At 35.1% G+C, this 17,340-nt stretch overlaps 3 protein-coding genes across 7 annotated transcripts in view; 1 reads left to right on the plus strand and 2 right to left on the minus strand.

The window, feature by feature from the left end:
- Positions 1 to 614: 614 nt before the first annotated feature.
- Positions 615 to 7,356, minus strand: cops2 (COP9 signalosome subunit 2). 2 transcript variants are annotated; one of them, XM_079859436.1, is made up of 14 exons: positions 7,229 to 7,356; positions 6,555 to 6,668; positions 6,397 to 6,474; positions 5,996 to 6,121; positions 5,284 to 5,334; positions 4,908 to 4,997; positions 4,673 to 4,750; positions 4,397 to 4,571; positions 3,225 to 3,403; positions 2,863 to 2,915; positions 2,653 to 2,750; positions 2,472 to 2,554; positions 2,326 to 2,384; positions 615 to 1,339 (listed from the first exon to the last, which is right to left on the minus strand). In XM_079859436.1, exons 1-14 carry the CDS (start codon positions 7,280 to 7,282, stop codon positions 1,195 to 1,197), a joined length of 1,383 nt encoding a protein of 460 aa, XP_079715562.1. In that variant the 5' UTR covers positions 7,283 to 7,356; the 3' UTR covers positions 615 to 1,194. The 2 variants fall into 2 exon arrangements, with proteins under 2 accessions (XP_079715562.1, XP_079715563.1); XM_079859437.1 differs by lacking the exon at positions 5,284 to 5,334 and having other exon boundaries at positions 622 to 1,339; positions 7,229 to 7,324.
- A 23-nt stretch (positions 7,357 to 7,379) lies between these two features.
- On the plus strand, positions 7,380 to 15,599 carry galk2 (galactokinase 2). Of its 2 annotated transcripts, none has more exons than XM_079859434.1 (10): positions 7,380 to 7,600; positions 7,717 to 7,832; positions 7,910 to 8,033; positions 9,773 to 9,863; positions 9,948 to 10,094; positions 10,178 to 10,276; positions 11,029 to 11,181; positions 12,010 to 12,220; positions 14,121 to 14,322; positions 15,113 to 15,599. In XM_079859434.1, the coding sequence occupies exons 1-10, from the start codon at positions 7,551 to 7,553 to the stop codon at positions 15,318 to 15,320; spliced, it is 1,401 nt and encodes a 466-aa protein (XP_079715560.1). In that variant the 5' UTR covers positions 7,380 to 7,550; the 3' UTR covers positions 15,321 to 15,599. The 2 variants fall into 2 exon arrangements, with proteins under 2 accessions (XP_079715560.1, XP_079715561.1); XM_079859435.1 differs by having other exon boundaries at positions 7,744 to 7,832.
- A 128-nt stretch (positions 15,600 to 15,727) lies between these two features.
- The window catches only part of atp8b4 (ATPase phospholipid transporting 8B4), a 41,864-nt gene continuing 40,251 nt past the window's right edge, over positions 15,728 to 17,340 (minus strand). For all 3 annotated transcript variants that reach the window (XM_079858424.1, XM_079858425.1, XM_079858426.1), the window contains one exon: positions 15,728 to 17,340. This exon is cut by the window's right edge and continues 256 nt beyond it. In XM_079858424.1, the coding sequence (XP_079714550.1) occupies positions 17,270 to 17,340 (71 nt within the window). In that variant the 3' untranslated portion in view covers positions 15,728 to 17,269.

The raw sequence follows: 17,340 nt of genomic DNA on the forward strand, positions 1-17,340 counted from the left end.
AACCAAAATTACACCTCTTTTTGACAGAAATGTATTTCTCAATCACGGAAATATATTATTCATAATAAAAGTAATAGTCGAAATAATAACATTATTATATATATATTTTTTTTTTTAGGTTGCATATACAATTTATAAGGATTGTGTGTGTTCATGTAATTATTTATATTAGCATTAAATATAAAATAAAATTATTGGAAAGTTCCAAAACATGCAAACGTAAGTGAAATCCCATTGTAATTAATTCTTAATGATATTTTGTTTATAAAATAATATAGATGTATATACATTTTATATATGTAGGCTATAATTTATATACTTTATATTATAATTTTATATGCTTTATATTATACATTGTTTACATAACACGTTGTTTAAAATGTAATAGTTTTATTGTTAAATGCCTCAACATACAAACGTATGTGAAACCCCATTATAGTTAATGGGATTGGTTATTCCAGCTGAGGACTTTTGGCCATATAGTGTATGCATGATATTTTCTGTGATCTGATAGTTGAAATATTGTCTGTATATGAAAGCTGTATAATGTTGGTCTGTGTTATTGAGATAAACATCATTGCTTATCACACATAAAATCATAAACCATTCCAGACACATTTTCCGCTGAAGCAACAAATGCATTCTTTATTTTTGATGTTGAAAAGTGAAACAGAAGAGCTCAGACAGCATTAAAGTTTCAACAGATCTGTAAAGTTTGGTGAGGAATTCTAGCAATGACGGCACTTTCAATACGCATGTGCTGCGGTGCAACAGCATAAAACTCAACTGAATCTTACGCAAACCAAGTAAAACATGCTGACTCTAACAAGAGACAGACAGAGTTCAACAGATAAATGACTCAATTTCACACGCTTTCCATTTAAGGCAAACTATTTAAAATGTCTGCCAAGTGCCAATGTGTAACTTTTTTTCAGGTGATGGAAACATATTCATATTAGAGACCTAACAAATCAGCACAGCAGACATCCTGTGGGAACTTCTGCTTTGTTAAGGACATTTAAAACTGACTTAAGTGAATACAGCTGTAAAAATACAAACTAGCCAAATTACGCTCCCGCTTCAAGTCAATCTGTGATCGGGGGAGTAAAGAGCTTGAAAGTAATGTCACTGACAGCCTCGAATCGACCGGCTGCCTGATGGGTGAATTTGTTCTCCGGGATCGTCAGTGTCCAATCAAGCCAGTTTGCTCACAATGGCCTGGTTGAGAGAGTTCAGCTGATTGGTCCATCTGTCCAGAGCGGTGTATCTGGCTCCGCCTCTTTTCTGGTGATCGAGCTCCAACAGCTGATTGACCTGGTCAATTCTACCGTTGATTGTGCTGAAAGACGTACAACATCAGATTCATATATATTATATATTTGCAGTGAAAGAGTGTAAAAAAAAAAATTTGTAAAATCTTTTTAAAAAAATTATGGAAGCTTGTTTCCGCCACTGAATAATAAATAAATAATACTAATTGCGACTTTTTATCTCACAATTCTGACTTTTTTTCTCAGAATTGCGAGATATGAAGTCAGAATTGCGAGATATAAAGTCACAATTCTGAGAAATAAAGTCGCAATTCTGAGAAATAAAGTCGCAATTGGGAGATATATAGTCGCAATTCTGAGAAATAAAGTCACAATTGCGAGATATAAAGTCGCAATTGCGAGATATGAAGTCGCAATTCTGAGAAATAAAGTCGCAATTGCGAGATATAAAGTCACAATTCTGAGAAATAAAGTCACAATTCTGAGAAATAAAGTCGCAATTCTGAGAAATAAAGTCGCAATTGTGAGATATAAAGTCGCAATTCTGAGAAATAAAGTCGCAATTGCGAGATATAGTCACAATTCTGAGAAATAAAGTCGCAATTGCGAGATATAAAGTCACAATTCTGAGAAATAAAGTCACAATTCTGAGAAATAGTCGCAATTGGGAGATATAAAGTCAGAATTGCATGATATAAAGTCGCAATTGTGTGTTATAAAGTCAGAATTGTGAGATACAAACTATTCTGAGGTTAAAAAAAAAAAAAGAAAGAAAAAAGTCCGTCTTTTTTTTCCTTAGAATTGGACTTTATATCTCACAATTGTGAGTTTATATCTCACAATTCTGAGAAAAGATGTCAGAATTGCGAGATATAAACTCGCAATTATGTGTTATAAAGTCAGAATTGCGTGATATAAAGTCGCAATTCTGAGAAATAAAGTCAGAATTGCGAGATGTACACTCGCAATTGTGAGATAAAAAGTCGCAATTATCTTTTAAAATGTTTTATTTTGTGGCGGAAACAAGCTTCCATAAAAAATCGATTAAACTTACTTGTCTAAAATACACTGCACAAGCAAGCTTTCCACATCTGAAACATCAATATTCAATTCCTAAAGAAAAACAGGGACATGAAAGCATGTTATAATAATATCATCTATTTACTATAATATAATAACTAGAATATAATATAGATTTACCTTTGAAATAAATGGTATGTGTATCCTAGTGTAAGGCTTAATCAATTTGATGAGCACTTGCGTTCTTATGTTCCGTAACAATTCTGAAGGGAAAAGGAAAAATAAAAATATGACTTCAACATTTGATGTATGAGAATAAGTAGAATAATGTACAAGGAAGCCAAAAGCCTCCCAAACTGACCCTCAATATGTTCTCTGATGAAGGGGTCGTCCATTATGTTGCTGTGATTCGTCTTTAGGATTTTCTCAAACTCTGTGATGTCATTGTTTTGGTAGGAACTAGACAAATTATAAGCAATTAATACCATAAAATGAATCCATTCGGACCATCAAAATTGAGTTAAAATAGAAGAGGACTGGATAAATGAGAAGTGGTATTGTGCACACTTACCTTACTAGGTTTGTCATTGCCAGGATTTCTGGATCATTCTTGTAAGGTTTTGCCTAGTCACAGAGCCACATAGAAAGAATTAGTTTTTTTTTGGTTATATTATAGACCATAAAATTTGACCTTTGATGACCAGGCCCAGACAGAATCTGCAGTGTTGTGCTTTTCTGCACTGATTCTAGGGGAAAATAAGTTGCTTTTCAAGTTGAAATGTTAAGTGAAGCAGAGTCCAATATACTTATTGGTCAATGAAAGCAAATACACCAAAATATTTAATATATGAACATGCAATGATGAAGAACGTGTACTTTCTGATGGCCTTAGACAGATTCCACGTGGGCCTGTGCATGACTGCCACCTCATACCTCTTGAGAATCAAACGGGTTGATTCCAGACTTCATCAGCATGTTGGCCAAGACCAGGTACTTCAGACAAGTGGTTCGTCTGGGGCTTCCAGACTCGTCGTAGTTTTTGAACGCCTCGAAAAAGTCTGTATGCGCCTTCTCGAACTCGCCCTCCCTCAGGTGCATTTTACCACCACATTCTAAAGAGAACAGGTCACAAGTCAAAGAAAATTAGTGGACTTTCCAATGGAAGCTTGTTTCCGCCACTGAATAATAAATAAATAATAATAATTGCGACTTTTTATCTCACAATTCTGACTTTTTTTCTCACAATTGCGATATATCAAGTCAGAATTGTGACTTTTTTTCTCAGAATTGCGAGATATGAAGTCAGAAATGTGAGAAATAAAGTCGCAATTCTGAGAAATAAAGTTGCAATTGCGAGAAAAAAAGTCAGAATTCTGACTTTATAACACGCAATTCTGACTTTATAACACGCAATTGCGACTTTATTTCACGCAATTCTGACTTTATAACACGCAATTGCGACTTTATTTCACGCAATTCTGACTTTATAACACGCAATTGCGACTTTATTTCACGCAATTCTGAATTTATATCTCGCAATTCTGACTTTATAACACGCAATTGCGACTTTATTTCATGCAATTCTAACTTTATATCTCGCAATTCTGAGAAATAAAGTCAGAATTGCGAGATGTAAACTCGCAATTGTGAGATAAAAAGTCGCAATTATCTTTTAAAATGTTTTATTTTGTGGCGGAAACAAGCTTCCATACTTTCCAGTTATACACAAAAAAAACAAATAAAAAACAAACCAAACTGGTTTCCAATTATTCACAAAAAACAAAGCAAAACAAACAAACATGCTTATACACAAAAGTAAACTTTCCATTTGAACACAAAACAAAAACAAACCAAACAAACATTCCAATTGTACACTAAACAAAACTGTCCAATTGTACACAAAACAAAAATTCTTATACACAAAAAACAAAAGTTTTATTATACAAAAAACAAAAAAAGAAATAAAACAAACCATCTTTCAAATTGTACAAAATAAATAAAGCAAAACAAAACTAATTATGCACAAAACAAAATGTTTTTGTTTATGTCTTCATCTTAACAACTACATCTTTGGTATTAAAATAGACAAAAATTGTGTAAAATACCTCTGATGACTCCCATGATGAGTGGGTGTGGGATGGCTGATTTAATGTGTAACGACTGCTCATAGAGGGCTTTCAGTTTCTTGTTGTTTTTCTGTGCCGTATACATCTGAATCTCCAAAGCATAGATCTCCAACAGCTGAGTGCCCTTCTTCAAGTCGTCCTCCCCGTCATCCGTCTAATTAAGGACATCGATCAGTTTCAGAACAGCACACTTGACATTTAAAGACATTGACATTTTGGTTTTCTTATTTATGCGACACTGATCATTTACTCTACCTGACATGACTGGTGCAATTGCCTGAGGATTTTCTGAAGCTTTCCAAACTCTTCTCTTTCCAGGTACAACTTTCCCAACTGCATGAAACAGAGTTTGCTGGTCAATATTAAAGGGCATAGCATTGACACAATTATTATCATAGTACTGTGTATATTATTGTTCCTGATACATAAGTGTGTATCTGTAATATAAGACAGATCATTTAAATACACAATGCACTGCCACAGCACAAACCTTGGTGTTCGTTTTAAACCAAAGTCTGTCATTTTTGGCATCTTTTAAAGCATCCAGTGTGGTCTCATAAAACTCTTGAAGCAAGTCCATCTGGAAAAAAGGGAAAAAGATAAATATTACTTTATTATCTTTAATAACATAATGATCTTAAATTTTTATATATAAAGTGTGTGTGTGTGTGTGTGTGTGTGTGTGTTTGTGTGTATTAGGGCTGTCACGATATCAAGTTTTGTAACACCACGGTTATCGTGGCCAAAAGAATTCGAGTGACGATATATTACGATATCTACAGAAACCTTATAATATGTTATCAGTCAGATTTATCTTTAGTTTGTTTATTTTGTGTTTTTAACCAATGAATCACACCATTACATACAACATTTACAACAACTGAGACTCTGGCTTTCTCTGGCTTCTTTGACACTGCCTAAGAAATAGGAGACAGAAAGAGAAAATACTGTCAAGTTCAACAGTATTATAAAGAAGTTTTAAACACAACTAATAGCTTAACTTGTTAACTTGTGTCCCAATAGGAACACAAATCCAAGAAATGGCACACCCAAATTAAAATACATAGTCCATGAAGCCTTTGGACTTCAAACATTGTAGACTAATTTGAAAGAATTTACAGAGAAAAGAACAATTGGCAGATTGTTGTCATATTGCCAGAATTGATTAAATCAATGATAAAATTCAGATTTTTATCGAACATTTTTAAGGATTTCATTTCGAGGAGACTGAAATGCTAACCGTTTTTAGCGTAGCACAGCGTCAAAATACAATTTATGAGAATAAATTCTGCTTTATGACAGATGGTAGTGTAAAGGTGCAATACCACCTCCTATTGTAGTTTGGGATGGTGCTGACACTGGATTATCTACATGTCTTATTATCATACGTGTACTACTCATTTTAAATATTGCGGTTATCATGATATACTGTCACAACCTTTATTAACACAATTTCGATATTTCATGGTTTGAATATCACGGTTATCGTCAATGTCGGTATATCGCGACACCCCTAATACACACACACACACACACACATATATTACTGAACACAGGAGTTTAAAATGTATTAAATACCTGTTTGGAGGTTGAGATATAATCTAGAATAGAGTTGATGGATTTCTCAGAGTAATTTCTGGTGACAGCACTCCTAATATACGTCAAAAGCTGTTTGTACCGGTTCATCATTTCAGGAAAATTTGTCTGTAAAAATAAGAATAAAAAAACAACAAATCAAATGATCAGATTTTATAGTACATCATTGACTTATTTTTTATTGTATTACTGTTAGACAATACAGGAGAGTAAGAAAATGATTTAGAAAGATGGTACTATACGGTTATCACACGTAAATGTACTATACGGTTAACCTAACCCTAACCCTACCCAAATAGGTGTGGTCCGGATAACCGTATAGTTCCTAAATATTACTTATTAAATCTTACAATACAATATATTGTGCTACTATTGTTACACACCAATTTGAAGTTGATCTTAATCATCTGTTTCAGTGCTTTGAAGCCCCATTCTCCTTTCTCACCCTCCAGTTCCAGCACCTGTAAAACAGATAATAGTGATTATTACACATATTCAACGTTACAGTACGGATGCAGACGCTGACAGCGAGGCGTCTAACCTTCTGAAAGCTGCTCAGGGCTGCTTTAGGATCATCTTCTTTGAGGGCTTTAGAGTTGTAGTACTGATTCTCCAAATCAACATTGGGCTCAGAGTTGCTGTCCTCAGAGTATTCCTGAAGTGAAAGCAAACAAATGGTATGTGTAACGTTAATTACAGTTCATTTACTCATAAAGGATTAATTCAAGTATTTGCCTGGAAAAGCATCTTGAAGGATATTGTACAACTTAATGGTGCATGATTGTTATGATTATGACAACTGCATGACAATAATTACGTTAAGATTATTTACAACTGTACATCTATATACGTAATAATCTATTTAACAACAAACTGAAATTGGATATCATGCAGTTTAATAACTAGCAGCACATTAGCTATGATAATTCAGTCAACTTCACGTGAGTCTGCAAGTTATCAGGAGATACAGCATCAGGAATCGGGTTTGTAAATACATCGCAGTTCTTACGAAACTTCAAATAAACCAACTTAAAGAAGGCTGTCATATTTGTTGACTTGGTCTTTGCAGTATTAGCAAACTAGCCACCTGCTAAACAACACCATTGCGAAATTAAGTCCCTGTTAACAGGCTAAACAACATTTACTGATGTCGCTACATTTGCTTAGCATTGAATTACATGCATTTACAGTTGAGTTTATTTTAGACAGCCGTACCAAGTCATAATCCTCTTCATCATCGCACATGAAATCATCTTCCATGTCAGACATTTTGACCGGAGAGAGAGGCTCTTACCCACAATGCTCGCCGGCAAAGCGTTATGACATCACGCCGCGCGTTCTGTACGGTGCGCGCGCAGCTCCGATTCCTTCCGAGTGTTTCCGAATCCAGTTTGCGGGATCCGTGTGAGTGTCTTCCGTGTTGTTTAGGTTGTAGACGCGTGATTCCGGGTATGACAGTCAGCTGACGGCACTTGTACGGTGTCAGTCCACTCCTGCATTGTGTGCTCACTGTAAAACAAAGATTATAAACAGCACAATGGCCACAATTCCGCCTAAAATCAAGGTGCTGCTCAGTGGAAATGAGAGGTAAGTTGCGACTGTTCGGAAAACTTCGATTGTGAATGAATGGAGTCAACTCGTTACGTCGATTTACATCCTATTTTTTAGTTTTAACTTTCATGTTTGTTTTTTGTTTGTGTTAGACATACACTTTCCCCTCTTTTTGTTAGGTTGCAGAAACTGAAAGAGGCTTTTCATGGAAAATATGGACAAATGCCTCTCTTCTACGCTCGTGCTCCGGGGAGGGTGAATTTGATTGGTGGGTTGCAAGCAGTGTGAAAACATATACCGTCAGCACTGCATTTTATGTTTTATCATAAATCTTATCATTTCCAGGTGAGCATATTGATTATTGTGGCTATGCTGTCCTTCCAATGGCAATAGAGCAGAATATTCTTGCTGCAGTTTCTGTCAGTGACTCCCAAACAATCCAGATGACCAACACTGACCCCAAATACAAGTGAGTGACAATGTTCTTTATCTTCTGTTCTTCACAATTTAATTGGTCACATTTTGTCAACTAATTGTTATTAATTCATTAATTAAATTACTCATTCGCTTATTTACTCACTCACTCATTCATTATTCACTCACCCATTAATTCATTCACTCATTTATTAATTAATTTGCTCACTTATTAATTAATTTGCTCACTTACTCATTCACTCATTTATTAATTTTCTCACTCATTCACTCATTTATTTACTCACTTAATCATTAATTCACTTATTCATTCATTATGCACTCACTCACTTATTTATTCATTATTCACTCATTCAATTCATTCATTCACTCATTTATTATTCACTCACTCACTCACTAATTCATTCACACACTCACTCACTATTCACTCATTCATTCATTATTCACTCACTTATTAATTCATTTACTCACTCATTCATTCATAATTCACTCATTCATTCATTATTAATATTCACTTATTTATTAATTCATTTACTTACTCATTCACTCATTTATTTACTTATTAATTGACACACTTATTTATTCATTATTCACTCACTTATTCATTCATTAATTCACTCATTCAATTCATTCATTCACTCATTTATTATTCACTCACTCACCCACTTATTAATTCATTCACACACTCACTCACTCATTATTCACTTATTAATTCATTCACACACTCATTCATAATTCACTCACTCATTCATTATTACTATTCACTTACTCATTTATTAATATTCACTTACTCATTTATTAATTAATTAATTCACTCATTTATTATTCACTCACTCACTTATTAATTAATTCACTCACTCACTCACTCATTATTCAGTCGCTCACTCATTCATTATTAATATTCGCTTTCTCATTAATTCATTTTATTCGTTCACATACTAATGAATTCATTCACTCCTTCATTATTCACTCACTCACTTATTAATTCATTCACTCACTCATTATTCACTCATTCATTCATAATTCATTCACACACTCACTCATTATTCACTCATTCATAATTCACTCACTCATTCATTAATATTCACTTACTCATTTATTAATTCATTTACTTACTCATTCACTCATTTATTTATTTATTGACTTATTAATTTACTCACTTATTCATTCATTATTCACTTATTTATTAATTATTCACTCACTTATTAATTCATTCACACACATACTCACTCACTCATTATTCACTCATTCATTCATTATTCACTCACTTATTAATTCATTCACACTCATTCATAATTCACTCACTCATTCATTATTACTATTCACTTACTCATTTATTAATTCATTCACTCATTTATTATTCACTCACTCACTCACTCACTCACTCATTATTCAGTCGCTCACTCATTCATTATTAATATTCGCTTTCTCATTAATTAATTGTATTCGTTCACATACTAATTAATTCATTCACTCACTCACTTATTAATTCATTCACATACTCACTCATTATTCACTCATTCATTCATTATTCACTTATTAATTTACTCATTCATTCATTATTCACTCACTTATTAATTTACTCACTCATTCATTCATAATTCACTCACTCATTCATTATTAATATTCACTCACTCATTAATTAATTAATTATTCATTAATTCACTTACTCTCATTCATTATTCACGCAGTCACTTACTCATTCACTTAACTTATTACCTCAGACATTCATTCATTATTCACTCACTCACTCACTTATTTCTTTCCTTCTTACAGGGATTTCACTGTGTCGGTTGATGGCATCACGATTGACAGAGAGGATCCTCAATGGTACTATTACTTCCTTTGTGGAGTGAGAGGAATCCAGGTGGGGTGTTTAATGACGCACATAATGCATGTTTGCATTATGGCGTTATAATCAGTCATTTGACCCTTGACCATGTGTATGCAGGAGCACTTGAGCTTGTCTTCATTGGCAGGGATGTGTTGTGTGGTAGACGGGACTATCCCGGCCAGCTCAGGGCTCTCCAGCTCCAGTGCCCTGGTGTGCTGTGCAGGTCTGGTCACCATGGAGGCCAATCAGAAGTCTCTATCTAAGGTAGTCCTTAATGTAAATCCTCTAACCTGCATTACATACTGTACAACTGCTGCTTATCATAGCTCCCTTTGATTTCATTTCAGGTGACTCTCGCCGAGACGTGTGCCAAGTGTGAGCGTTATATTGGCACTGAGGGGGGAGGGATGGATCAGTCCATTTCTTTCCTGGCCGAGGAGGGAACAGTAAGCCAAGTGTATTTCATATTTGTTCTAACAATATACGTGGTATTTGATTTTATTTTTGAAGGGTCGATGGTATGACGCTTTCTTTGTGTGTATGATCGCATCAAATTTTTTCAAAAATACATTAAAAATGCAATTCATACATACTTACATACAGTGTTATCGAATATACCTTTTTTATATGATGTACATGTTAAAATTCATCAAATTAATTTTTATATTTTTGGGGGGAATAGTCAAGTTGTCAGGGTGTTGCATCTTGACATTATAATGAAGCCAAAATGCCTCATTAAAACGATTTTTTAAGCTGTTACTTGTTAAAAATGTCATATAGTACAACGACCCAAATAACTTGGCATTTATAAATGAAAAATTAATGATATCTGTATAAAAATGATGTTTTACTTTGAAAAAAAAAATATTTAAAAACGTTTTTAAAGTAATGTTTGCAATGTGTTACATGTATTCAAGGTTTAAGGAAAATTTGTTATTTTATTTGATTAATTTTGGTTACACCACATGACATTTTTCTTTTCTTTTTTTTTGAAAATTGTATACAAGTTATTTTTTTACCGTATAAAACTAACATGAATACAAAGAGTACATTTCTAAGGCACATGTGTTTTAATGTAGAATTTTAAAAGATTTTTTTTCTTATTTGTTATTGACCCATTGACATTTTTAACACTATGCATCTACATTACAAATATATTTATGAGGATTTAGCTTGATGTGACTTTTTTTCCCTCAAGGCAAAGCTGATCGAGTTTAACCCGCTGCGAGCCACAGACGTGAGGTTGCCCGACGGGGCGTTCTTTGTGATCGCCAACTGTTGTGTGGAGATGAACAAGGCGGCCTCGTCTCACTTCAACATGAGGGTGGTGGAGTGCCGCATCGCCACAAAGGTCTGAACGTCAGGGATGCTTCTAGAATGATAGTTTAGTCTTTGTAATATAAGATTTTTTTTGCAAGTTCACCAAAAAAGTACACTAGTTTAAAAGTTTGGGGTTTTGGAATAAGTCTCTTCTGCTCACCAAAGCTGCATTTCTTTGATCGGATATACAGTAAAAATTAAAAGTAATATTGTGAAATATAATTACAATTTAAAATAATAGTAAATTTCTATTGTAATATGTTTTAAAATGCAATTGATTCCTGTGATCAAATCTGAATTTTCAGCATCATTACTCCATGTTTTTTTTTTGTGTGTGTGTGTGGAAACTGTGATACATTTTTTTCAGGATTCTTTTAATAGAAAGTTCAAAAGAACAGCATTTATTTGAAATAGAAGTCTTTGTAACATAAATGTCTTTACTGTATCTTTTTGATCGATTTAATGCACCCTTTCTGATCCCAAACGGTTGAACAGTCGTGTATATATTCTGTAGTTTTAATCATAATAGTGAACACTTGGGATGTTTGCTTATAAGACCCCAGTGGTGAATTTAAAAGTAGCTCAAAGACTGAGTACATTCAACATTATTTTACAGTAGGTGGCGCTGCAACCAAATATATGTGGTATTGTAAAGGCAAAAATAAGATTTTTTTTTTGTTAATTGTTTGAGGTGATTTTTTAAATTTGTTGATATTGACCCCAAAATTTAAATCTATAGATCTATAAATCCAGAAACAGTTATTAAGCTTTAGTGATTGGCCAAAGTTTTTCTAGTTCCCACCCTAATTTCCGACGTTTGCTTGAGTATATTGATGGTAGAAGGTGTGCGTGTGTGCAGATGCTGGCTAAAGCGCGAGGTGTGGACTGGCAGCGTCTGCTGAAGCTGGGGGATCTGCAGAAGGAGCTGCGGGCGAGTCTGGAGGAGATGCTGGAGCTGGTGGAGGAGGTGCTTCACCCCGAGCCGTACAGCAGAGAGGAGATCTGCAGGACTCTGGGTATCAGCGAAGAACAGCTGGGGCAAAGCATCCTCAGCGCCAACACACAACATGGTGAGACAATAGGAGGAGCTCAAAAAATCTGCTCTTACTGCGAAAATAATTTTCTGGGAATGCTTTTGCACTACATTTAAATATATTGCTTCTATAGATATGATCTACTCTAAATGAGTAGTTTCACCGCCGTTTTTAATTTGTCATTCACAATGCTTCATGGGATTGTAGTTCTTTCCCTCTTCAAAGCCTTTAAGTAACAGTCTTGTACCCAATGGGTCCTATCTTACACCCGGCGCAATGCAGTGCCAAGTGTTTTTTGCTAGTCTCAGCCCGACGCAGTTATCATTTTCACGTCCTGCGCCACGTTGTTTAAATAGCAAATGCATTTGCGCCCATGGGCGTTCTGGTCTGAGAACGAGGTGTGTTCTGGCGCATTGTTGGCGCGTTGCTATTTTGAGGAACTGAAATAGACTGTGCCTTTGATCATCAAAAACCTGGTCTAAAGTCAATGGCGCAGTATTTTTTTTGTTATTTAAAGAGCGCGTTAGTAATGTGTGCCTATAGGCGGGTCCACAACGCGCGTACACTCTGCTTATTACACACACAGGGCAGCACACAAACATGCCAAATATTTAAAATAAAAGGATTACAATGTAAAAGATTATTATTGTGTACATAAAGATATGGTGGAATCCGGCTTGTCCCGTAGATGGTCTGCTTGCGCACATTTACCTCACGCATGAGCAGATCCGTTTGCACTCTGGAGACAGCTTCGATCTTTCCACTATCAAATTCCGTCATGTAAATAGCGAATCCGCCATGGCGCGAGCGCAACTGGCTTTTAAAGGGAATGGGAGATGAGACTCTGATTGGTTTAATGCACGTAAATCCCAAAACACACCCATCACTCATTAAGAGAATCGGGACAACCCTTTCAGACCATGCGCCGGGAGCGCCGACCATTTTTCCTGTCGTTAAACTAGCAAAAGTGGATTCTGACACAACCTAAGTGAACTTGCGCCGTGCACTTTAGACCATGCGCTTAGATCGTTAAAATAGGGCCCTTTGTCTTATTGTCTGAATGCTTTTTTGTTCAAATAAAAATTTCGGTATTAACTAACATGAACTAACCATGAGCAATACATTTGTTATTTGTTAATCTTTGTTAACGTTAGTTAATAAAAATACAGCTGTTCACTGTTAGTTCACAGTGCATTAACTAATATTAACTAACATTAACAGTACATTAACAAGATTATATTATATTATATTTAGGGCTGTCAAACGATTAATCGCGATTAATCGCATCCAAAATAAAAGTTTGTGTTTACATAATATATGTGTGTGTACTGTGTATAATTATTTTCTATATATAAATACACACACGCATGTATATATTTAAGAAATATTTGCATGTATATACTGTGTATATATATTTATATTATATATAATTTATATTATATATAAATATTTTATATATAAATAACAAATTTTTCTTAAATATATATGCATGTGTGTGTATTTATATATAGAAAATAATTATACTCCATAAACACATATATTATGTAAACACAAACTTTTATTTTGGATGCGATTAATCGCGATTAATCGTTTGACAGCCCTAATTATATTTTATTATATATAAGAAGTATTAGTAAATGTTGAAATTAACATTAAAGATTAATAAAGGCTGTATACATGCAGTTCATTATTAGTTCATGTTTACTAATGTAGTTAACTAATGCTAACTAACAAACCTTATTGTAAAGTGTTGTGCTTCACCTTGTAGCTGGTTGACTTGGTTCATGACTTAAAACCCTTTAACGAAGACTTTTTTTTTTTAATCCCTGTCGGAAAAATGATTAATGGACCTTATTGTAAAGTGTTACCAATGTTATATATTATTGCTGAGACAAATTGTCATTTTGTTCTACATCCTCTTCTGTTTGTTCCTCAGCGACTCAGTTTAAACTGTACCAGCGTGCCAGACACGTGTACGGCGAGGCCGCCCGCGTCCTGCAGTTTAAGGCCGTGTGCGACTCTTCCCCTGCCGACGCCGTCGCTCAGCTGGGCGACCTGATGAACCGAAGCCACGCCAGCTGCAGAGACCTGTACGAGTGCAGCTGCCCGGAGCTGGACCAGCTGGTGGACATCTGTCTGTGAGTGAGAGTCGGGTCATATCACGCATTATACACTCACAGTGGAAAACATTTCTTACAGTGTTAATATGCATTGGGTTTTTTCTTTTCACATACACTACAGGTCAAAAGTTTGGAATATTTCTTTTGTATGTTTTTGAAAGTCTCTTCTGCTCACCAGATGCATTTATTTGAGCAGAAATCCAGTAAAAACAGTAATATTGTGAAATATCATTACAATTTAAAACAACTATTTTCTATTTGACTACATTTTAAAATGTAATTTATTCCTGTGATGCAAAGCTGCCGTTACTGTTTAAATAGATAATTAAAACCTGATACATTATCATTAAAATTTTTGTTTGTTTTTCTTTCTTTTGAACTTTCTATTCATCCAAGAATCCTGAAAAACAATGTATTATGTTTTCCACAAAAATATGAAGCAGCACAACTGTTTTAAACACTAGTAATAATAAGAAATGTATCTTGAGCATCAAATCAGCATTAGAATGATTTCTTAAGGATCATGTGAGTAATGATGCTGAAAATACAGCATTAAATGATTTTATTATACTTTTTAAACTATTATTTTTTTTTTTTTTACTGTACTTTTAATCAAATAAATGTATCTTTGGTACATTATTCATTAAAATCTTGCTGAATCTGAGTTAATTCACTTTTGACCTGTAGTGTATTTCTTCTGTGAGGCCAAATGAGTCACAGCTCTGAGCTTCTGTGGCAAACTACTGGAGATAGCTTGAGTCTGTCTAATGAATTGTAGTTTTAGCGAAACCTCTTCCTCTGTTCACAGGCAGGCGGGCGCCGTGGGGTCGAGGTTGACCGGAGCTGGATGGGGAGGTTGCACGGTTTCCATGGTTCCCGGGGAAAAGATTGATTCTTTTCTCCGAACCGTGAGAGCACGATATTACATGCCTGACGCCCGTCGGTCCGCTCTGGAAAAGCAGAGTTTATTCGTGACAAAGCCGGGAGGAGGGGCGGCAATTTTCATAGAGGAATGAAAAGTAGCAGGACTATTTTCTCTCATTTTAGCTACACAATGTGGGTAAAGGAGGTGTTGCGTGTAATGGCAAATCTGATGAAAGGGAAACTGACTTTATAAACTCTGAATGGGCATTTTCACTCTGTATGTTTCGAAAGAATGAAGAAATCAGTGATCATTTTATACCCAGTTCAAGGTTATCAGGGCACTTGTAAAGGACCAAGAATTGCTCTATACATTCCTACTTTGAAAGCGTTCAAGGTCAATATTCAACATTCAATAAAAACATTTAAATGTTTCCAAGCCTCATCATTTACTTATTTCATTTAATAATAAACATGTCATTAGTGGCGTACTACGGTAAGCAATAAACGCTGCTTGCGTTTAGTATTGTGTAAGTAATTATGTGCTTTTAGATTTAGTGTTCTTTCACGGGCGAAAGCATTTCAGTGGGAATCTACGTAACGTGACAGTGAATTTTGCGTTGACAATAGACAATTTACCTTTTTTTTTTGCTCATGAAATTTCCCCAACAATTTCACAAATGTGACCCTGCACCTTTAGACACATACTGCATCATAGCAACCACCTAGCAACCCCCTGGCAACCACTCAACACCTTGGCAACAACCCACAGCACTCGAGTGAAAAACTCTAGTAAAACAATTGTTATACAACGAAGGCAAACCATCCATTTTTAAATAAATGAAACAATGGCCATTTAATGAATATCATATAAAAAATTACAATGAATTGTATAAAAATCCATGCATTTAAATAAAACCACTAAACAATCTGCATGGTCTTCGTTGACAAAATCGTACAGCAGAAAAATCTTATACATTCGTCATACATATATTTAACATAACATTAGAATAACGTCAACTGTACACTCATAAAAAGGAAATGTTGCACGACGCCCCTCGTCAAATAAATTATTTTAGAAAATATTATCTACGTTAAAGTAGGCAATGAGGGCAATGAACAGCTAATGTGCCTTTGATACATTCAGAGAAAAAAACAATGCTGTCACGTTTCAAACGACAAACAGAACTGAAAGTACTTCCTTTGCTGAAAGGAAAACAAAAAGGCACAAAAATTCCTTCTGTAAAGGATCGTTTGAAAGAAATGCCCACTTTAGACCTTTGTAGTAGATAGATGTGGAATTCTAGAAGTTTAACCGTGTAAATGCTTCAGTCTATCGCTTGATGGAAGGCACGACTCAATAAAACTCAGTTCGCTGAGCTGCATGCAAAAGCACTAACTATGGACAAGTGTGGAATGGTTTTACACTTCCTTTTTTATAAAAAAATAGTTTAAAACTCATTCAGTTGTTGAAAAAGCTCGAGTTTGCTTTGCAAAGCCCAACGTAAGATTTACAGCCAGTGCTTTTTCTCTGAGGCATTGGTTTCGCACATTCCTAATTGTTAGCACTCATCCAGTAGCATGATTCATTTGGGTGTGCTTTAGTAAACTGAGGCTATAGAAGCAACTTCCAGGTCTTTAAACATATCCACTGCAGATGCTTGTGTCTGTTTATATTAACAAAACAAGAGGTATTACTGTATTTCACACGTCATTTGTTGAACGTAAACTCATGTTTAAAATTGTGCAGGTTATAGAACTCGTGGATTTAACGTTTCAGATGCCTGAAACATTCGCAAATGCATAAAGGGAAGTTCTAAGAACTCGAAATACAAAAACGGTGAGAATACAAAATTAATCTGAGGTTCGTTGTCAAATTCACTGAACTGGTGCCTTGTGAGACGGCAACGGATTCGCATGAGAGTGAAAATTAGGTTTCTGTGCTTCATTGTGCTGGCTCTTTGGAGTCTCCTGTGCATGTGTGGCCGTGCCCACGGGCATCTCTGGGAGCCCAGAGTGTGTCTGCCCAAAATCCATTATATTTTCTCACATTAAAGACGGGCACTATTTCCTCTTCCTTCAGTAAAGAAAGAAAAACAGCCCTTTATCTGGCCTCCAAGTCCTCCACCGTTACCTCTTGATTTTGGTCACTTTCCCTCCTAAATCTAGAGGTGG

Source organism: Squalius cephalus (genome assembly GCF_949319135.1).
Source record: "Squalius cephalus genome assembly, chromosome: 23".
NCBI lineage: Eukaryota > Metazoa > Chordata > Actinopteri > Cypriniformes > Leuciscidae > Squalius > Squalius cephalus.